Source organism: Bactrocera neohumeralis, chromosome 5 (genome assembly GCF_024586455.1).
Source record: "Bactrocera neohumeralis isolate Rockhampton chromosome 5, APGP_CSIRO_Bneo_wtdbg2-racon-allhic-juicebox.fasta_v2, whole genome shotgun sequence".
In the NCBI taxonomy this organism is placed as follows: Eukaryota; Metazoa; Arthropoda; class Insecta; order Diptera; family Tephritidae; genus Bactrocera; species Bactrocera neohumeralis.
The window spans coordinates 40,330,260-40,354,605 of record NC_065922.1 but is presented as its reverse complement, the minus strand read 5'-3'; the positions used below and the strand labels follow the sequence as shown (position 1 = coordinate 40,354,605).

Genomic DNA, 24,346 nt, shown 5'->3' with positions numbered 1-24,346 from the left:
TGGCACAAAAAAAAAGTTGTTAATCACATCAAATAGAAGAACCTAGGTAAATTTCAAGATTTTGATTCCTTTAAAAATTATAGGCATTTGAACACAAAAAATTAAAATTTTATCAATCAAAATTTAAAAAGTTTTGAATCAAACGAAATTTTTCTATATCCAAGTACTTCTATCAAATCAAATTCTAAAGATAATTGCCAAAGTTATTTGTCTCGCTAATTGGAAAAAATCGTTTTGAGAAAAACGTGTTTATACTTATGCCGGTAATCTGCTTGTCACGATTGTCTCATGTCTCTAATTGTCACAATCGTAATGTAGTGATTCTGTTAGTCAGGAGTCTCATTTTGGTATTCTGGCAGATACAGTATAGTAGTATGACATGAGACAATCGTGACAAGCAGAATAGCGGCATTAGTGTCACATATAACTATTGCTGGGCCGGAGATGGGCTTACTAGTTATATAACTTTAAAGTCGTTTGAAAAATTTTTAAATTAAATTAAATCATAGTTTAAGGAATCGTTTCAGTGTGACCCTCCAAAATCACTGATTTTCGAGTTGTTTTTTTAATATTGATGTCGCATTTTTTATAAATAAATACATTCATGACGAATACAAATCGATTTTTTTATGTTTATTTATTGGGTGCATAATAGTTAAATAAATTGTTGGAATGACATGTAAAAAAAAAGTTCTGTACGATGTCCACGATTACGGCCGCAATTTTGATCTAAAACAAAAAATTCAAAAAGATTACTAATTTGTAGGAAAATTTGAAAAATTATCGAATTTGACCCTTTCTTCAAAAGTTTTTCGTAGAAAAAAAGGAAGATTAAAAAAAAATAAAAGCTGACATTCCAAATCGGAAAAAATCTTCAAAATATTTTTGAAAAACACCATTCGAGAAAAACGCTTTTTAAAAAAAGAAATGATTTTATAATAATTTGAATTTCGATTTTAAAATTTGAAGAATTTAAATTAAAAATCCGATAAAAAATCGCTTGAAAATTTCACACTGAGACGATCCAATTTAAAAACGATTTTTAAAAAATCTACAGTGGCCATACATATTTAAATAAGAATATTTATAAAGAATAACTTTGTAAAAATCAAAGTAAAAAGTATTCTTCAATCTGATACATATTTAAATAAAAGCTTTAAAAGCAAAAGCGCGGTTTCTCATTTCTGTTCGGCTTTATTATTGTTTGCTCGCATAATCGGATTGATTTTAAACTAAATAAAAACAAAAAATGAGCTTATTTTTATTTTAAGATAAAAAAAAGATATTTATATCTTACATAAGACCCAAACATATTTCCCAGCACTAATCTATGGAAACATAATTTTCCAATGAAAAAGACTAACTTAATGGTACTTATTGATTGTCCGTTTTGGTTTCAAAAAAACGTGTAATAATAGTAATATTTATAATTTATATGATTGGAGTCTAAAAAGATTTCAAAATCCTTAATTCCGAATGTCTGAGACAGTGTTATGTGACAAAAATGGTAAGACTTTTTAATTAAATTTCTCGCGAAAACCCTTTCATCGAAATTTTTTTCTAGTCACATCAAAATAATCTTTAGTGTTTAGTATACGCTTGTCTTTCTGAAGTACATAAGGTGTATTCGACAATGTTTACGATGAGTGAAATTATTCCACAAAAAAAAAATCCAAAATCAGAGTCAAATTTCCGGTGCCGAAACGTTCAAAATGATGGAAAAGGCATTCGCCTTAAATGTCGCGAGCAAGTGTTTTGATTGGTACAAATTATTTAAAGAGGGTCGAGAACGCGTTGACGACGAACCTCGTTAAGGACAGCCAGCAACATCAACTGATGAGCAACACGTCAATAAAATAAAGATATGCTGCGATTAACTTTACATTATCGGAAAGATCAGTGAATTTTTGAAAGATCATTTGGGCCTAAGAGAAATGGAAGCACGATTGGTTTCAAAATTACTCATTTTTTCGAACAACAACGTCGCGTTAACGTCTGTGAAACAATGCTTTCCGACTAGCAGGTTGTCATGAAAAAAAACACGTTAAAAAAAAAGAATGTTCGAGATGTGGTGCCAAGAAAGATGCCGGAATTACGGGCCGACAACTACCATGATAATAAATAATACTGCATTGATTCTTCGTGAGTTTTCGCCAAATTTTCAACACGAAACCACCGTATTCTCCTGATTATGTTCCGTGTGACTTCCGGCTAATCAGCAAAGTCAAAAGACTGCTCCGGGGAAACCGTTTTGGATCAATTGACACAAGTGCATTGGTGCCTAGCGGATTACTTTGAGGCGACATAGATTTTCAAGAATAAATAAAGAATTTTAAAACTATGAACAGAGTCTTACTACTTCTTGTTGTTATTAAAATTGATACAGTTGTTACGTTCTGTAAGGCTTCTTGCGTTTTGTTGAGATTTGCAGCAAGAACTCAGATCAAGACACATATACATATCGTCACCTGAAATGCAAAATAACGTATCATCAAAAAATTACGCTTTACTACTTCAAATTACATTCATAGTATTACATATGTTTCAACATTTTCAGGTTCTGCACTCAGATATAAACCAGTTTTAACCAATATTAAAATATTTTTTCACTCATGTTCCATTTTATTTCGTGTTTCATTCACGCCATTGTAAATTTCCGAAAATGTTGTTACGTTATTTTGCATTTCAGGTGACGATATATTAATAATAATTAATTAATATTTCACCCGACACAGTCAATTAGGTGCACAATAAATTCTAGTTGCGATACCAGTTTGGGAGTTATAAGCTGAAAATTGGAAACAGGCACCAAATCGTCTGAACGAAATTGTTAATTCAAAATATGTTGTGTCCGTATTCTCTTTACAAACTGGAACTTATTGTTTCGTTATCGTGAAGATGGTTAAAGTAAGGCCCTAAACAAATTTGTAAAAACTTTTCTCTGAGTGTAACTTCAAAGTAGATTTAAATCTTCGTATTTAAGAAAAAGAGTTATTGTTTCTTCTTTAAGATATCGATAGGCTAAATGTAAAAACTATAATAATACATATTTTTTAATGTACTCTGTATTCTTAAAATATAATGGGTTGTCAAAAAAGTCTTGCGGCATTTTTATTGATTTTTTTTTTTTTTTTGAAATTGAAATGAATTTTGATGACTCATGCCCAGCTCTTGACCGATGCTACAAGCTACTATGCCGGTCTCTTTCGACCGCAAGACTTTTTGACAACCTTTATATAAATATACCCTTTAATGTTGAAAAATTTGATACTGGGTGTTTTTATTAAAAAATACTCCCTCTGTGGGTGCGTGACCAGATGTGCCCTTTAATTACCTATGTTAATGTTATTTAAAAAAAATTGTTAAGACCCTGTATTTTACTCTAAAATGTGAGCAAACCAAGAGAAGTTCTACAAATTATGTGTATTTTATTTTTATAAAATATTTCAGCTGACTTATCCGAACTCGTTGTAAATTACTACTTGAAACCGAGGCAAGTAAAACTTCGATCAAATAGATAAAACAAGAATTATATGAAAGCAAAATTTAGTACAATCCCCCGAATATAGCTGAATGCGTTCGGTATCTTATCTTAAAGAGTTATAAACCGTTAGAAGGCCGAAAAGATTGAATTTTCCAGATTTTTTTCTGAGAAAACTTTTAAATTTATTATCCAAAAATTTGTACACATATTATGGTATCTTTTAACTGTATTTTAAGACTTAGTATTAGTGAAAATATTTATTTGGAAAAAAATTACAGCTGATCTCCTGGAGCTTCTCTCAAATAAGATGTTTTGCGGTGACCACAATGTCTCTGAACCTCTGAAATTAAAAAGTCACACAGATTTCGTTAAAGTAATGCTAAATCCAGTAATTAATCCAAGGAATAAGCCAAGTGATTTAAAAAAATGGCGGTTTCTCAAAAAAAAAAATCGATTTTTGACCAAACTTTCGGTCTGAAATTGTTTTTAAAGTATTTATCGGTGAGCAAAATCCCCGACTTGTTACTAAAAACTTGAAGCTTGTGTTAAAATTTGAGACTAATCGGTTAAGCCGTTTCCGAGTAATGTTGGTCACCGGCTTTGAAAACACCATTTTGGGAAAAACGCGTTTAAAGTTTGGTATTGTACTTCCAAGCGTCCTGAAACGCCTTTTCAAATTTGCGTGTAACTTAGAAAATATTCAGAAATTCATTAAAAAATAAAATAAAAAATATCGAATTTTTCAAAGTTTAAACTGTATGTATATAACTCCTTAAGAACTGATCTCAAATTTAGTGAAATAGTTCCATAATTTCCAGTTTAAGTCGCCGAGTTGTTAATTCTCGCAAAAATGTATGAAATCAATTGAAATGTTGCGCACGAAGACTAGCGTAAAAACCGCGAATGGATATAATATTTGTTCTTACAATTGTTCTACAATTTGTGTTTCGTGCCACAAGACTTTTTTCATAAAATATGAATTAGTTCCAAAGGCGTGAAAAATATGGGTTGTTATTATCACTTCATTACGGTGGTATCCTGACTTTACTGTTAGTTTCGAAATTAGTTTTACGCTAATGCCGCTAATGTATTTCATAGCTACTACTCATTGCGCCAAACCGTCTTTTACATGGACTCCGAATTAAGTGATTGTCGAATTTGTCGCTCTTTACCTGCTTGGTAAAAGCTGACAGACAGACATTCATGTAAATACGCAAATTACTTAGGATGAGTTTTAACTTGATGAAATTTCACCTCGATTAATATAAAATTTGCATAAATTATCCCAATGTTGCATATTCATATGACCGTTAGGCCGCTGCGTTGCCGTTAGACGCACCTGTGCTTTACATTTTACGTTTTCTGCTTCATCTTCACCATTGCGGGAATATTGTTCTACCTATATATACATACAAGTGTTATTATTGTTGATCTTTTGAACGTCACCAACCCGCACACACTTTCCTGCCTTTTCGCCCTCTTGTGTTTGTGTGCGTATGCCTTGACTTTCTGCTTGTGTTGTGGCCGCAGTTTGGTTAGTCTAATTATTCATAATTTTAGGGTCAGTGCTTGGCGGCGCTTAAACGTTTTTTGAATAATAATTTGCCGGTATTTTATATGCCGCCTTAAAGTCGCCATCTTTGACTGAATGTACCGTATAAGAGTGCATGAGATGGATGGTCTTAAAAATGTGTATGCCGAGGAGTGTGAACATCCGTGTATGCATGTGTGTGTAGCTGGGTACATGCCATTGTATGTTGGTTTGCCTCAAATTATACATAAATGTCACGTGTTTAAGAAATCAACAGCTGTTGGCATAGTTATCTCAAGTCTAGTTAATTTAACCTCATACGCAAACAATATACTTATATAATTTATATATAAATGACGACTAAGTGTACATACATATTTATTAAATAGTTTACTTTGGACTAAATTGAATTTTGCAGCGGAAGGTGCATTTAAGAAGCTCAAGCCCGAACCTAATACGGGACTCTCGTCTGTTTCCGGCGGTGTCACGTCGCCCGGAAATGGTTTATCTTCGTTAAGTCAACATGCCGGCCATACACCGACCACAGCATCCTGCCCGACTCCAGCGAGACGAAGACATCGGACGACGTTTACACAGGTCAGTTACATAAATCTTGTTCGAATCAACTCTAATCTTAATACTAGTCTAGTTTACATAACATTTGTGTGTACGTCCACCATATCTATACAAACATATGTGTGCAGATGTACAATATTATATTAGCAACCAATTTTGTCTGTTGGTGCAAGCAATCAAGTCCCGTTTATTTAATATATTGAAAATTTTGTTAGGAATTTATGGAAAATATTTTAGTGTATCTAATTCTGTATTCTTTTAGAAAATACTTTTGTTTCAGTAAGACGTCATAACGACATTTCATAAACTTATTGTCCGGCCGTAAAACTTAAAATAATTGCCTGAAAAATTAGAATGCACATTCAAATGTTGTTTTAAGATATTTGTATAATTACATATGTGTACTGCACAAATATACACAGAAATTATACATTTTCATCATACAGTTACATTCATGAACAGTTACATAAATCGATCGGTTTTTTCAGAAAAGATATTGACAAAAATAGTATTTTATTACTAAATGAACTTCCTTGCAAATTCGAAATTCAAATCGATTTTTGATGAGTAAGTACAAAAGATCGGTAAAAGTGGCTGGATAAAAACGAGTTACTGGCCAAAAAAAGATGTTTTTCTAACAAATTTTGTTTACATGAAAATAGGCTTTAAACTTAAGGACGTATTTTTCTCCGTATACTTTCTAAAGTAAGCAGGAAGGACCATTTTTCATACATATGTATATGACTATATACAATTCTTGCAAAGCTGTTAGTTTTAATTTCCCTAGCTCCAATATACATACTATATATACAGTATATAGTATAAGACGATTTATCTCCCCTTCTGGTTGACTTTGTTTCTTGTTGGTCGGTCCATGTTTGAAATGTATTGTAATGGAATGGATCATGGTATATCAATCAAATTTCTTGGCTAAATGTTATTGGATACCAAAACTCCACATATACCCTACTTGTCACCAGTCAATACCCCTCCATTCAGCCCAACAGAAACATCTAATTTTTTTTATTAACTTTTAGCTATTTCAACTGTTTTTGCTTTTCCCATCTTTGTATAAACAATCATTGGTAAAGACAACATGCAATATGATTTAGTTTTTGCCGTTCTCTGTTCTTTCTAGTCGAAAAGTGGGTTTTACTTTTGTTTTTGTGACAAAAAAGTACACGGAAATTGTAGAGAAAACGCCAAATATTTAATTATTCATCAATGTTTATTTTGTCGCCCTCAAAGTAATCCCCACCAGATGCAATACAATTATGGCAGCGATTTTCCAGTCCTTGAAACACTTTTCATAAGCACTTTTTGTGTTGTCCTTCAGCTCCTTCAGCGAATTTTGTTTTATCTCTTCGATCGACTGAAAACGAGCTTCACGGAGCGGCAAGTTCAGTTTGGGAAACAAGAAAAAATCATACTGAGCCAAAACTGGTGAATACGGCGCTTGATCGATTCACAATCATGGCTCGATGCGATGGTGCATTATCATCGTGTAAAATAAATAAATTGTTCTTCGACAACTCCGGTCGTTTTCGCGGGCTGTTCTCATGCAAGCTCCCCAATACGGTCAAATAGAACTTCTTATCAAGCACGACCAAAGAGACCAGTTTAGGGTACTTTTTTAAAGAAAAAGAGCTTTCAACTTTATCGTTTACGAGTTATTTAAAACCCGTTTATGCCCAAAATATATTAAAACATTCCAACGGACTTCCGAGAAAAATGTCGAGCTATTTATACGATTTTTAAGCATATATATCCTATATATATTTTTAATATTTTCATCAAAGTCGACAGGTCGTCCAGAACTTATATATTTATATGAACAATTACTCAGTTCTTAAATTTCCAAATTTCCTACGATATATATGATATATTTGTCAAATGAGGAAGTTTCGCATGCAAGCATTTGATTCCGATCATTCAGTTTGTATGGCAGCTATAGGTTATAGATTTGCGATATCGGCAGTTCCGACAAATGAGCAGCTTCTTGAAGAGAAAATGACGATTACAAAATTTCAAAACGATTTCAATACGATAAAAACTGAGGGACTAGTTCGTATATATACAGACAGGCGGACAGACAGACAGACGGACATAGCTAAATCGACTCAGCTCAACATACTGATCATTTAAATATATACTTTATAGGGTTTCCGAAGCTTCCGTCTGGGTGTTACAAACTTCGTTGCAAACTTAATATACCCTGTTCAGGGTATAATTAACCAAAACTATTCAAATACAGACACAAATACGCTTACGTATACTAGTTTGGTTGATTTTGAACTAAACATTTCAGATCTAAATAAAGTTATAGTAATTAGTTAAGCCGAATGAGCATACGACCTACTATCTAAATTTAGTTCTAAGAAACTATTTTATTAGGTAATTGAGGACGGTGGTAATACCCACCTGATTTTATCCATTTTCAGTACAAGCACACAATATTATCCGGAGAAGATATTCCAGCACTTATCACTTTCACTGCCAAATAGTCACCTGAAATTCAACTTGTCTCGTCGTTTTGAACAGCTTTACAAATGTTGCAAAGGAATAAAAAAATAATTATTTCACTAAAACGTGAATAAAATATAATTTTACTAACAAATATAAATTACACTACTAACAAATCTGAAGGAAAAAATTGCGACTAATGCGCTAAGAGATCTTTATATTTGAGGTGTCCTGATAACAAATTTGAGTTCAAAAATTTTCCATCCCGTACAGCTATTTTTGTTATTTTAGTAAATGGTAGTAGTTTGACCCCTACGCCCCTTGACTATAACACAAAAAATCCTACGTGTTAGGAAATTTTTACTATATTTTTCGGTTTTAGCTGCCCAAATTTAGCAAGAAACTGGCTCTAACATCACAGTCACAAAATGACTGTAAACTAGTGTTATAGGAATTTAGTTTTGTTACTACTCCGAAAATTTTTGTGCTAAAAAAACATAATTAACCTATGTAGATGCAGTATAAACTAAATCAAAGAGGCTAAATTGATTATATTGGGTATGTGAGGATAACAGTAATCATGATAACAATATAATGGAATAGTTAAATTGGTAATCTACATTTTTTATTGACTTCGTAAATCACTTAAGGGGTTAGGGGTAGTCAGAGGCACGAAAAAATGAGAATTTTCAGTATTTTTTTTTTGCTATTAAATCGTGTTATTTTACAAAAGTAGTAATATGGCATTATTATAGAATGTGTTGACTTGAGGTCACGAAAATTTCAAAAAAAAAATTTTAGTTTCCAAAGTTATAGTTGTTTGTGTTGACCCTGTTCCAAAAAAAGGTACTTGCGGTGACAACCATAAGTCTTTGGAGATTCATCTAAAATCAATCGGACAAAAAAAAATAGTTTTATAAATAGATAATCCTGGGCCTGATCGAAGGATTTTTTTTTTTTTTTCAAAATTAACAAAATGGCGGCCTCAGGAAATTTTTTTCTAAATTTTTGCGAAAAAATTAACAGTTAATTGATCTTAAAAAATCGAAATTTTTGAAAAAAAAAATCCTTCGATCAGGCCCGAGTTTATTATGTATTCGAAAAGCTGTATAAATTTCATTAAAATTTACTGAACGGTTTTCGAGTTACAGTTGTCACCAGTTCAAAAAACATAGTTTTGAGAAAAACGCGTTTAAAGTTTCACACTAGCGCTTTGAAGTGCCCGAGCTCTCTTTCTTATTTCTCGAATAACTCAAAAACTAATTATCGGATCAACTCAAATTTTCAGCGAATATTTTCAAGATATTACGTTTAACAAAAATGCAAAAAAAAAATTAATTTTTCGAAAATTCTGACCACCCCTAACCCCTTAAGGAATAGTACATACATACATACATTCTTGTTATAGTGTAAGTATAATAGTGCAGGAGTTGAGCAGAAGATGGCGCTTCTCACGCCCTATAACTAAACATCTTGTAATGTTTTGATCAACATCCATCGAATGTAATAGCAAAATCGACGGCTAAAACCCAGATAGTAGTACACGTAAGAACACACAAGTTTGATCGTTGCCGTTTAAATATTGAATTATTCTGTGCTTCAGGAATATTTGTGAGCTATTATGCACTCTTCTGAAATTGTTATTCAACTTTTTCTTATTCAGTAACAACTCTCAGTATAATCAATATTCAGCTCTTATGCGGGCACATAACGAAATGCGTTTCATTTTTATTTTAAATATAAGATTGAGAGCAGAGGTGATTCGTGGATCAATTTCAACCATTTTCGCCATAAAAGTTTGGTATATGTACTATACGATTATATAAGTATATACGTTATATTGGTGGCAATTTTATAAATTTTTGGCATCACGATCAGAAAAAGGTTCGACTGGTTCAAGAACTTAACTCTATTTGTTTGCGATGTATGAAATATTTGTTAAATAAGTTAAGTTATGAATATAGTTTCGAAGACAATGTTCTATTTTCTTATCGTTGCTGATAAAATTTGCGAGTTTAAAAATATATTTTTGATATTTTTTTAGGAGCAACTAGCCGAGCTGGAGGCAGCATTTGCAAAATCACATTACCCGGACATTTACTGCAGAGAGGAACTGGCACGAACGACGAAGCTGAATGAAGCACGAATACAAGTAAGTTAGCCCACAGTTGAGATAATGGTCGCACAATAAACAATTAGACTCACCACAATAGCGCAACTAATCATAATCATAAAAAACATGCTAAAAACACAAACTCCATTGTCGCCCGATCAGATATCTCTTTGTACTCGAATGTACACGTATGTATCACTTTGCTGTCCGTGCTAATCATGATTAGCGATTAGTCGGCGATTATTCCGATTCAATGCTTGCAACGCGTCTAGCATTTGGCCGCAGTGTCGCTGTAAAGTGCAATCATTATTTTATTTCAATACAAAACAATTCGAACTGTTGACATCCGATTCATCGGCTTAGAAGGCTATCAAAACCCGCTTACATGCGTACATACATTTACATTTACTCGCATATGTATGCACATGGTTCGTCATGGATTTACACACGTAGTTCCCTTTGTGCCCCGCGGTTATAATTAATTTATAGTTTTATAATGACGCCAACCCTCGTTAGGGCGAAATACTTGTGCGGCAAGTAAAGTCGATGGGTGGTGCCGTTGGTGAAGCACCCTTGCTCATATTACTGTAACACTTGTCGCTGGTACGCCTCAAAGTATGTTGCGTTATTTTAACTTGCTCGTGAATATTTTAGACCAGATGTAGACTTAAAAGCGCTTCTGTGCCGACTCAAATAGCGGCTGGCCAAGGGTAGGCGGGAAGGCGGAAAGGCGGGCAGCGTTCGTCAAATTGCTGGGGTTGCTGCTCAATTTGTAATAGTACTGCCGCAATCGAAAATATTTGAACATTTGCAATAAAATATGGTTTTCGCTCGCTAATAAGACGGTGGTTAATGGTTCAAACCTTAAGAGTGTTTGGTGTTGTTGGTGGCGCTATTTGGTAAGAGTTGAAAGCTGATGACATCGCATCACATTTGTCATTTGATGACTTGATAATGCGCTTTTAAAACCTTATCACACATTTAATCTGCGATTACCCATATGCACTCACTTGCAAATATATTATATAAACACATAAATATGTATATTTTTACATACATTTTGACAATTGCCTACAAATTCATAATTGTACTAATTTAGAAAGAGAAATGAACTCAATACCTACATACATCCATCTACATATCTAACACTTTTGAAATATTAACACATTGCAAAAATTAAACCAAACAAAAAACATTTAAAATAATAAAAAAAAACTATTTGTTTGGGTCATTGGTTGAAAATTGTATACTTTAAATACACTTTAGTCTTTCTAAAGGCTATTGCGATTACTGAATATACAGCCATGGACACATAAATAGCACACTTGGTCATCAAATAAATAACTTTTATATATTCCTTAAGGGGCTATACCAGTGTGACACTTTCAAAAAATTTTTTTTTCTTGCTTTTTCGATAGTTTATATATTCAAAAATATCCTGTGAAATCGGCAAGGTCGTATCTTGAATAGTTTTTTAATGGCAGCGTTCTAAACAGCGACAGCTCAGAGGTTCAGACATACATATATAAGTGAAACTTTAAACGCGTTTTTCTCGAAACGACATTTTTCAAAATTGCTGACGTCATAACTCAACGAGAAAATGACCGATCAATTCAAATTAAAACTGGGTATAATTGAATACATTTGCTATACAATGGACTACGATCTTTTTGAGTGGTTGAAAATTGTCAATTTGGCATTAAAAAAACGACCATTTTTTTCGTAAGAAAACGATTTTTTTTTTTCAAAATTACGCCATTTTCCTAATTTTTGATATTTTTCAAAGATCGTAGTTCATTGTATAGAAAATATATTTAAGTTTAATAAACATTTTGAATTTTTTTGTTTCACCTACTCATTCGACCGGAGCCATGCCAGCAATTGAAGCACTTTTTTTTTCGGCACTTCCGCAGACAGCACATAACTCCGTTATTTTTCAATATTTTTGTAAAAAAAAAAAATTAATATAGCTAAAAATATACTTTATTACGTCCATAGAACGTCGAAACATTTAATCTAGTACTTTCTTTTAAAAAAATTCACGAAAATCGCCTAATTTTTCAAGCGTCACACTGGCATAGCCGCTTAAGTTTATCACTTAAGGATTTAAAGAGGCATTAAAACAATAAAAATTATATTATCGTTAAAAAAAGACGAAAACATCGGTATCCTATATGGTAGCTGGGACACATAAATAGCACAATCTGAAAAGGGTTTAAAAAAAGGCCAAAAATTTATAAAAATTATAAAAAAATGGCATAAGATTGTTCACTTCGTTAATATATTGTACTATATATGTATATATATATACATAAATCTTAATTTTTTTTTTAATTTTTCGCTCGCTATTTTGTTGACATTCATTCCATAAATTTTCTATTGGATTCAGATCCGGGCTTTGTGCAGGCCAATCCAATATCTATTGTCGTGCCAATGCTTTACTACCTTTGCGGTGTGCTTTGGATCATTGCCTTTATGGTTATACCTAGGCTTAAGGGCTTGACCTTGTGGACGACGTACAAATGTGTGTCCATCTAGACCCAACTTATTTATCCTGATTTCGTCACTGCAAAGCACGTTCCGTTGTGCTGGTTTGTCTCTGTGGGCCTTTGCAAATGCCAGTCGAGTTTTGATGTGTCATTTTGACCGAAGTGGTTCCTTCATGTTAATTCGTCCAAAAGGCTTTCTGGACACGTCCACACCATTTTCGTCATTAATATCGATCATCAAATCTCTGGGTGACTTAACAGAATCGGCTTTGCTCTTCCATGCTATGGTTTGGTCAACACTAATATCGGTTTTACGTGGCCTTGGTCTTCTTGGTATCTCTTTGTTGATACATGATGGGTCTTTTTTTGTTGCATGTTCGGCATTATATTTTTCTTTGAATAATTTTCAAAGAACCAATCAAAAACACTTGCTCGCAACAAACAATTATCACCGAAGACCTATTCCAACATTTTGAAAGTTTCGGCACCAGAAATTTTTTTGTGCCCACAAAATTTAATGGAACTCTGATTCAACTTTTAATGATAATTTAATGATAATAAAATTCTAAAATAACATATGAAACAAGTAAGGAATGGCTAAGTTCGGGTGTCACCGAACATTTTATACTCTGGCATGATAAAGTGATAATCGAGATTTCATTATCCGTCATTTACATATTTTTCAAATACCGTATTTTTGTAAAGTTTTATTCCGCTATCATCATTGGTTCCTAATGTATACATCTATTATACAGAGAAGGCATCCGATGGAATTCAAAATAGCGTTATATTGGAAGAAGGCGTGGTTGTGAACCGATTTCACCCATATTTCGTACATGTCATCAGGGTGTTAAGAAAATAGTATATACCGAATTTAATTGAAATCGGTATAGTAATTCCTGAGATATGGTTTTTGGTCCATAAGTGGGCGACGCCACGCCCATTTTCAATTTTTAAAAAAAAGCCTGGGTGCAGCTTTCTCCTGCAATTTCTTCCGTAAAATTTAGTGTTTCTGACGTTTTTTGTTAGTCGGTTAACGCACTTTTAGTGATTTTCAACATAACCTTTGTATGGGAGGAGGCCGTGGTTATTATCCGATTTCTTCCATTTTTGAACTGTATATGGAAATGCCTGAAAAAAACGACTCTGTAGAGTTTGGTTGACATAGCTATAGTAGTTTCCGAGATATGTACAAAAAACTTAGTAGGGGGCGGGGCCACGCCCACTTTTCCAAAACAATTGCGTCCAAATATGCCCCTCCCTAATGCGATCCTTTGTGCAAAATTTCACTTTAATATCTTTATTTATGGCTTAGTTATGACACTTTATAGGTTTTCGGTTTCCGACATTTTGTGGGCGTGGCAGTGGCCATTTTGCCCATCTTCGAACTTAACCTTCTTATGGAGCCAAGGAATACGTGTACCAAGTTTCATCATGATATCTCAATTTTCACTCAAGTTACAGCTTGCACGGACGGACAGACAGACAGACATCCGGATTTCAACTCTACTCGTCACCCTGATCACTTTGGTATATATAACCCTATATCTGACTTTTTTAGTTTTAGGACTTACAAACAACCGTTATGTGAACAAAACTATAATACCCTCTTTGGCAACTTTGTTGCGAGAGTATAAAAATTGTGCACCCATTGCATCCATTGAGGGCTCTACTCAATATATTAAAATATTCGCAATATCTAGGGGTAAACAAATGAGGAATGGGGTCGGGTGTAACCTAACATTTTATACTCGCAATTTGCATGGCTCAAAGATAAATATTTCATGTCTTGACACAAGCATAGTCCATTATATAGTTTTCTTTAATTTATTTTAACCGCGCTGTCAATAAATATGCTTTATTTTTTTGTAGTTTTAAGACTTTTATTAAATCATTGAAGCCTTCAGAGTTGATGAGATGTGGCAAATTTGGTTCAGATTCCAGATAGAATTCGAAATGTATCTGCAGTCCGAATTTATATAGCAGCGAAAATCAAATCGGTCTTATTGCTTAAAACGAAAATACTTTCGATTTGCAATCGTTCTTTCCCATATACATTTGCTTAAATAACCAGGATATTATACGTTTATTAAATTTTACTAAGATGCCTTATCCACCTAAGACATCTTATCAATCGAAAGTTTTAAACTCGTATATTGTGTTAGTATTGACCCGCTTTTATCCAGTTTAGGCAAGAGAATATATTGTTATTATAGAGAGACGCTCTTTTAGTTCTTTAACATATCTCACACATATTGACTGGTATATACGGTATAAGGTCAACCGGAAATTCGAAGTCTTTATATTAAGTACCATATATGAGCGATATGGAAAGTATTTCATACAATTATCAGGAAAATATTCTTTCTGAGCTTCAATATTATTTTAGAGTTTTACTGTTATTTTCGATTCAAAGAAGCTATAGGCAGTTAGGTCCACTTCGGTATCTGAAGACTTAAAAAGTTGAGGTTCGATTTCGACTGTTTTGTGACGTGAATTGGCTTACCTCAGAGGCGCAGGGTGAAGATATTTTCGTAGAGGTTTCTAAAAACCTATTTGTCTCTTCCTCCTGATCATTTATATATATTTATATATAACATACAACCTACCGTTGGTTGATCAAAACTATTATACTCTATAACGACATTTTTTAAGAGAATCATCCTACTGAGAAAAAGTCATCTAATATGTTTCTGCATCAAGTAATCAATTCGTTATACTGATTATTTTGAAAATTATTTTTTACGAAATCGAGATACGAGATCGGCGATAGAAAACAATCGTTAGGTAGGAAAAGTTGCATACCCTTTAGAGCACACCTTATTCCGTTGAGATACTTTTGATAAAATTATCTCGAGTAAAAGTACACGGATGGACCCTTCAATAAATTGCTTATTTTAACGGTGCGTTCTTGTTTTTCATATATGTACTATGTTATATATTTACGAAAGAACACGTAATTAAAATAGAAAACTAAGACGAAATAATACTTTTATAATAATAATTATAATACAAGGTGTGTTCCAAAATAAACAGGACTTTAAAAAAAGCACAATTGGTTTTTTCGGCAAAATCAATTTATTTTATTCAAAATAATCTCCTTCTGCTTCAATAGAGCTTTTTGCACGGTCCAAAAGCATGTGGAACGAGTGTTTTAGCTCGTTGGCCGCCAGTATGCCGGTGCAAGCCTTTTGAATGGACTCTACGTCTGCATAACGCTTTCCTTCCTGGGCAAATGCATTTTTCCGAAAAGGAAGAAGTCGCACGGTGCCATATAAGGTGAATACGGTGAGTGGTTAAATGGTTAAAATGTGATTTTTGGTCAAATAATCGTCCTTCAAATGTTGGATTCTGAGCAATTTGTGGTCGTCAGTCAATTTGTGCGGAACACACCCTTCACACACCTTTCGTAAGCCCAAATGTTCCGTCAAAATGCAATAAATCGATGTTTTGAAGATGTTCAATTCCATTTCCATGAATTTCAATGATGATTTCGGCTGATTTTTGATGAATTCACGCACAGTTTCGATGGAATTTCCGGTGAACACGGATTTTGATTGGCCCACATGTTGATCGTCATTTATGGCCTCACGACCACTTTAAAGACGTTGAAACCACTCGTGCACTCTGCTACGGGATAGGTAATCATCGCCATAAACTTGTTTCATCAATTGAAACGTTTCGGTAAATGTTTTACCAATTTTAAAACAAAATTTAATGTTGGCTCTTTGTTCGAAGCTCATTTTCGCACCGATAACATAAACATACTGACACTTAAAACACAATAGCTTCACTTCCAATCAATGAAATGTCATGAATTGACAATCGATAAAGATAGCAGATTCTAACGCACCGGTCGATATATACATAGATGGCCCTCCACCAGGCGGCGCTAGATTCAAAAACTCCTGTTTACTTTGGAAAGCACCTTGTATATCTACTTATAGTATACTTAGTAATAACAGCATGCTTTGTTACAAAATATAAACTGATATTGCAAAATATAGAGAAATGCTAAATTTGAAATTGAATATAATATGAAGGAAGGCGAATGGAAAAGCGAAGCAAACAGAAAATAAACGAAAAATTCCGAAACGTCGCGCAGTGCGTATAAAGAAGGGAGCAAATCCTGCAGCTCAAGTTGACGACGCCGTTCATTGCGGCACATACATATACAATCGTAAATACACAGATATACCCATATTAATGGAGGTAGCATCAAAGACTATGATGGCAATAGCAATTTTAATGGTGGAGACGTGGAAATGTCTTAAGATGAAAGCCAAGCAAAATGGAAGGACGATATTATTTTGTGTCGTTTTTTATATCGTATTTTTTTGTATGAATTTACTGAAATTTGAACATACATACATATGTATATGTTCATATGTACGTACATACATACATATGTATGTAAGTTGATGGAAGCTTTTGAAGAAAATAATTTATCACAAAATGGGGTAGCTTAGTGTTGTGTCTATATTATGACTGTGTGTGCGTTCGTCGTATTGCTGGCGCCTTGATGACAAGTAGATTGCGAAATAAAATAAAGCAATAAGACTCGGCAACGTCTGTGTCTTGCAGCGGATACTTAGCGGTCTTGAAATGAAAAAGTATAAACTATGAAAATAATGTACATTCGAAGGTATGTTCATTTAACATTTTAGGGAAAATCATATTATTTTAGAAATGATAGCTATGCTAAATCTACAAGATATCTAGTAACAAAATGAATAACCCGTTCTTATATGGCCTACGTGTATGTGTTTATATATACAAACGATATACGATTCGCTATGTCATATAACATACATACAGTTGCGAGCATTGAAATAGTAGTGCCTATTGGTCAAGAGAGTTTTGCTTTAAATTTTGTTTATTTTATGATATTGCCGTCGATCATTATTTTAGTTATATTCTCTGAAGTATAACGGTCCTGTTATTCACAACAATAAGTGTGAAACACTTACCGTTACTTTTTTAGAGCCAATTTTATTGGGATATCTGTTTTTATGAGCGAGCAATAGAATAGTAGTGAACGATGAGCTGATTACAAACAGATAATTTTTACTAAACAAAATTTAATTTTATCAAACAAAAAGTAAGTTTCCTAATATTTTATTTATTATTCAATGCAAAAAGCAAAAAAATATATGATTTTGCTCCTTTTATTGGGCCGCGGGAAGCACTGTAGTGAAGAAAAACGAGAATGGATTCAATCTGTCATAAACAACGGTAAATTATACAATGGAGTGGAAAGACTTGTAGGGTGTTAAGCCACAATGATTCGCAATGCAATTATTTATAAAAAAAAGGCGAAAAAAGGGGCGCAAGATGGATTCTTTCTGAGAATTTTACACAAATAGTTGTAAGATGTGCTCGACCTAGAGATTCGGAATGAACTTAACCTGGCCTGTGGTGTTCATACAGTGAGAAAACTTCTACATACACATAATTTATATGTCCGCTGTCTTCGAAAAGTACCGTTATAAAAAAAAATCATGTAGCAAGACGTCTTAAATTCGCCAAAGGACACCTGAATTGGCCGATTGAGAAATGGCGCAACATCTTGTGGACAGACGTGTCGAAAGTTGTTCTATACGGCGGTAAAGGGTCCCATCAGTATCTAAGATGCTCCCCTAATGCAGAGTACGAATCCAGATTCAGCACAAAAACTTTGAAGCATGGCGGTTTGAATATCATGGTTTGGGCTGTTTTTCTTACAGGCCCAATTTTTTTGTGTAGTCCCAATTCACAAGATTACTGGCATAATGGACCGATACACATACGGGGATATAATGCAGCATATTATGATACCATTTGCTGAAGAGGACATGCCGCTGAAAATGATATTTCAGCAGGATAATGACCCGAAGCACACCAGTAGGTGGTAAAAAAGTGGTTTCGGGTCAATGGAGTTGAAGTCATGGATAGGCCAGCTCAATCCCCTGGCCTCAATCCTATTGAAAACCGTTGGGCAGATGTCAAGAAAGCCGTGTGGAAGGATAAACACAAAAACAACAACGAGTTGTGGGCCGTAGTGCAGCAATCATGGCAGAGCATACCACTGAAAAGATGCCACAGTCTCGTAGATTCTCTGATGAAGCGATATATTGCTGTTATCAAAAATCATGGCCATGCTACCAAGTACTAAGATCTCCTATAGACGAAACTTGCAAAAATCCTTCAGTATTTTTTAAAAAAATTTTTTAGTACTTTACTACTATTTTACTGCTCCCCAAAATTTTCATACATAAACACATCTTTGTAAATAAACATATCTTATACATATTCAAATCTAAATATTTTTAGTAATAAACATAGCCTGGAAAATATGATCCACTTTTGCATTTCAATGGATGTTAAAATTGTTTGACATTTTACATAACTCACAGATATGTAAAGCTCTAACACCCACTACTATTTCACTGCTCGCAGCTGTACATACATATGTAAAGGGTGATATATTTCAACATTCTCTACTTAAAAAAAAAAAACATATAAACTTCAAATTTTATGGGGAATGTTTATTATCATTCGAAAGAACATTCTTTGGCATTTATTTTTTGAAGATTATCTCTTTCAACGTTGGCCACGTTAAATGGGCCATTCGTTGAGTTCAAAGTGTTCTCTCAATCCATTGATTGATGCGATGTGTGGGAAGTGGCGCCGTTTTGTTGAAAAAAATATCGCCGAGATCACGAGCTTCAATTTTAGGCATCAAATAGTCGGTTATCATGCCACGATAACAGTCGCCATTGACGCTTACGTTCTCACCGGTATTATTTTTGAAGAAATGTGAAATGAAGATTCCACCGGCCACATCAAACCGATCTTTTGTCTGTATGAAATGGCAGCTCTTGAATCGCTTCAGGTTGCTCTTCGGCCCAAATGCAGAAGTTTTGCTTGTTTACATACCCATTGAGCCAGAAATGGGCCTCATCGCTGAACAAAATTTGCCCCGAAAACGTCGGATCTTTTTGGAACTTTTCAAGAGATAGAGCAAATCGATGTCGCTCGAGAAAGTCGAGCGGCTTCAGTTCTTGCACACGCTGAATTTTGTACGCTTTCAATTTAAGATCTCGACGTAAAATGCGCCAAGTCGTTTCATATTTCAGTCCGAGTTGTTGCGAACTGCTTCGTGAGTTTTGAACTTACGACTTGCTTTCATATTATGCCCTCAATATTTTAAGCTAGGGCACCCGGCTTCGATTTAAGGTAAGTGAGTTCTAACGCCCCTTTAAGTTAGCAACATCATTTACAAAATTGCAAGAAAGAGTTTATAAAAGCACCTGGAAGAGTGTTTTTATATAAAAAAAACTAACCGTCATGTTGGAAATAGTAGTTAATCTCAAAATATTTCATTGCTTTCATACATGTGGTATTTATATTTTATGTAGAAAATTGTTGCGATCTAAAGCAGAACTTCAAAATATCATATGTATACTTAATAAGACTGAAGATTTTAAAGATATAATTTGAAAACATTTTGGCCTTACATTAGGCTCGAGAGGGCTCAACTATCTGCAGGGTAATCCTGTACAAATTTGGTATGTTTGTGTGTAAGTTTGCTCGAAATTCATTTCAACATTTACTGCTGCCGATTTGCCTCATCCCCCTTGGGTTGAAATTGGGATCCGTTCCATCCATTCCATGCTAGTTGTCTGTTCGTCTGTGTACTAAGGGTATATTTGTGTTCGCTTGGCTGCTTTTTGCTTTCAGGAATGGCGGATTTAACTTTGCAATGTTGGGAAACAGATGATGGTGGTGGCGTTGATGGCGATGTTGATGTTGATGATGGTGATGGTGACGATGGTTATGCGCCTGTGCATGAATGAGTGTGTAGGTGGTTGCAGGTGGCTCGTTGGCCGGCGGGCTAGCAGTCGAGTGGGTTCGTTGGTTGGTTGCTTGTTTTCTTGCTTGCTTTTGCGTAGATGAAAATGTGTTTGTAACTGAACGAATGGTGGGCGGAGTAACTCAATTAAGGATCCATTTGATGGCGCACATACACACATACACACTTGCTTATTTGTATTAAAACAAATATACAGTCAATGTAATACATAACTATGTACATACATCCAGCAAACACTCACATATATACATACATACTTACATATATACATTTGTATAGGAAAATACAATTTTCGTATTATTTTTTCCACTTTCTTCTCTCTACGTTTTTCCACATATTTAATTCACTGGTTGCCGATGCTATCATTTGCCAACTGACTTTAAAGCGTTCTAACTGAAATATTTATGTGAAAACCAAAGATAAGGAATACCCATATAATTCAACGTAATTGTTTCAGTACAAATTGAACGTTCGGTCGGCGGATGTTTTTAAAATTAAATGAACACAAATTTAATTTCACGGTTTGAACTAAATTTTTGGTTTCATTGACCTACAAAGCTACGATGTCGCATAAAACATTCGATAATTGAATAGCACATCTAACTCAGGAGGAGATCTCTCGCTGTTCAATGCCGAGAGCTTTGAAACCATAACTCAACATTTACGAATACAGTGGGAGGGGCTTAAATCTATAGAAAACATTGTTTTAATAGCGGTCAAACTGCGAGCGTGTTTCTTTATAAACATGACGTGCTATGTATTCAAAATTGATCAGGCAATCGGAGGTGACTACTAGTACTTACCATTTCCTAGCATGAGAGAGCAGGAGATTTATTAAACACTGGACGTTTTACTATTTATCCTGCAAGCGAATTTGTAAATTCTGTCGATGCGATTGATATCTCATCTAAAATCTTAACTGGCCTATTTTACAAGAGTACCAACGAAATGAAAACTTACTGTCGTGGTGGGTCGTCGTCGTACCTTTACCTGCCTGTTGTGATTCTCATAGTCACATATTTAAGTTCTTGTCCGACTAGGTAGATTTACGAAAAACAAAATTGGATATCGAAGCCATTTTAACTCCACAAAACGTTTCAAAACTTTTAAATTAATATTTCTATAAAAGTATTAAAAAATAAACTCGAACACGTGATTACCACTCTACTAGTTGTCTGGAGGATGGCAAAACACAATCGTCTAACTCGTTTTAGCCATTCTGTTCTCCTTTTTACACTTTACAGCAAATATAGGTAGAGGTATAGTCATTATAAATTAAAAAGTCTCTGACTAAAAATTTTTAGTCAAAATTTAATTTAACAAGAAAGAGTGTCACATTGTTGTGTTTTCACTTGTTTAGTAAAGAAATATTATTTATGCACTAAATTTTCACTCCAAGTGCCTTAAGCCCGTTTATATTGTTCCTCAAGAAGGTAAATTTTGACTGAAGGCATATCGCAGATATTTGAGTTGGACTGAGTTCAGTGTTTTTGGCGGGCCGCTCGATTAACCGGAGATTTCTTGATATGTGTAACAGAAATTATGGTTTTATTTGTGCAATAATTTTGAACGGTTAAATGCACATTGTCTTTCCACTGTGGCCAGACTTTCAGGTTTGAGTTTAGAACAGCTTTTTAAATAAAACAGTATCTTTCAATATTTTCGATGATCATCAGCGCCCTCCAAACTAATATCTTGAACTTACGATTCCTTATCATCATAAATTTAATATTTTTGTAAAACTCGACACCAATCTTTTTTGGTCCTTCAGTTAGATATGCATCACAGCAGTTCAACTTTATTTCCGGAGTAAAGAATTTCGATTTTCTTAACAACAATCTGGCATAATTGTGGCGATGTTACTTTATAATCATATAAAGCAGCACACGTTTTATTGTGAATGAAATATATGTATATGTATATGGTATTTTATTCTTGATCAATAGAATAGATATTTTAAATGAAAAAATTTGTTCTTTTTCCGAAGGTTTGGTTTCAAAATCGACGCGCAAAATACCGAAAACAGGAAAAACAGCTGCAGAAAGCTTTAGCTCCATCTGTGATCCCCTCCTGCAATGGTATGATGAGGAATATTCAAGGATATGGTGTATCACGTGGTTACCAACCCTATCCACATCATAATTCGATAAATCGATATCCACAGGTATGATTTAAAACGCATTTTTCACAATTTTTGCAGAAAAGTATTTACCACTCTCTTTTCCAGGACTTATTTCAAATGGGCGCTTCCTCATATCCTGGCATGACACAACCTTTCACAATGACGCATGGCAGCAATATGGGTTCCGTGGGGGTGCGGCAAGACTCAATGGGTATGTTTAATTATGTTAAATAGCAACATTTTATGTGTATGTGTGTGTGTTATGTGTTATACTAAGCCTAAGCAACATTGCTGAATTAAATTGCAATGAATAGTGAGCCCTAGTTAGGAAGATAATTAAAGCTAGGAGTTTTATACAATTATGTATTTGCATACATATTCACATGTGTATCTGTACATATGTACATATGTACTAACACTCATTTCGAATATACGCAGATTATAAGATGTTCTGCTTGAACGGATAAGTCAAGAAAACTTCGCATGTTCAAAGAATCATGCATAAACATATATCGACACATACAAACATATGTATGTTTTAGCAGGAAATTATGCATTTATCTTCTTCAATTCATCATATATGCAGAAAGTCTCATTCGCATTGGTCGCATTTCCGTTTCTTAAATTGAAGTTCCTCCTTGGCAAGGCACATTGGCAAGGCACCGAAAGCGTCTTGAAAGTACATGCAAGACTAGATCCTTAGTAAAAAGACGAAAGCCTTAGACAAAATCAATTATTTGGCGTTGCGGCACCTAATATAAAGGGAAATGAGGCAATTGCTTACTTCATTGAATTTGATTATTCCGTTTGGCATATAAGTGATAGTCATTATGCTCACATTATTGCATTCCCACTTATATACGAGTATGTACACAAGTACATACATATAAATGTGAAAATACATACATGTCTTATTAGGTATTTTTCAAATATGAACGCGTTGAATCGATTAATTTGATAAAGGTAAAGGGATTAGTCACAGTTTGTCGGCCCCATTCTGCGGGCGTGTGTCGCCACGAGACAGTGACCAGTTAGTATAGACAATGTATGGGTTTCCCAATGTTGATCACGTTTTCAGGTGTTAGCCGTACATCATTCTTGGTCCACTATTTCATTGGCCTCGATGCCTTTATGGCCTGGGACACAGTAGAAGTGAAGTTGCTCGCTTCTGGCAACATTTTCCATAACTGCTCTGCTAGCTCCGCGGCTTTCGCAATGGTTAAGACCTCGGCTTGAAATATTATATAATGCAGTGGTTCGGAAACTTAAAAGACCGCCTTATGCCTAACTCTGAACAATACAAGTATATCCTCGCAATAACCCCGTCAGCCTATTCAAGCCATCCGTATAAATGTTTAGAGTGTTGCGCGTAGCTAACATAACTATACGCCAACCATCTTTTTCTATATTTACTTTGAACCTTCTTTCCCAGTTGAAAAGTGGGATCATGTAGTCGGTGTTTGCCAAACCGCCATTACCCATCGAGCTATGCCCGAAGGTTCTTTATGTAAGGTAGGTTTAGTACCAGTTCAAGAGTCGCCATTGGAGTTGTTCTTAAAGCTTCCGTTATACACAGCGCAGCGATCCTCTGAACTATTTCCATTGGCTTACGGTAGGTGGATTTCCGCACGCCTGTATACCATACTAATGCTGCACTATAGAGCAGAATTGGTCTTACAATAGCTGTGTAGCACCAGTGCAGCCCCCAGGTGG

General features: G+C 34.4%; 1 protein-coding gene across 1 annotated transcript in view; it reads left to right on the top strand.

Annotated features, from left to right (window-relative positions):
* LOC126758680 (homeobox protein unc-42) overlaps positions 1 to 24,346 on the top strand; it is a 33,001-nt gene that overhangs the window by 6,130 nt on the left and 2,525 nt on the right. The window contains exons 2-5 of the mRNA XM_050473029.1: positions 5,434 to 5,612; positions 10,099 to 10,206; positions 22,499 to 22,675; positions 22,739 to 22,844. Of these exons, the coding sequence (XP_050328986.1) occupies positions 5,434 to 5,612; positions 10,099 to 10,206; positions 22,499 to 22,675; positions 22,739 to 22,844 (570 nt within the window). The remainder of the gene's footprint in view (positions 1 to 5,433; positions 5,613 to 10,098; positions 10,207 to 22,498; positions 22,676 to 22,738; positions 22,845 to 24,346) is intronic.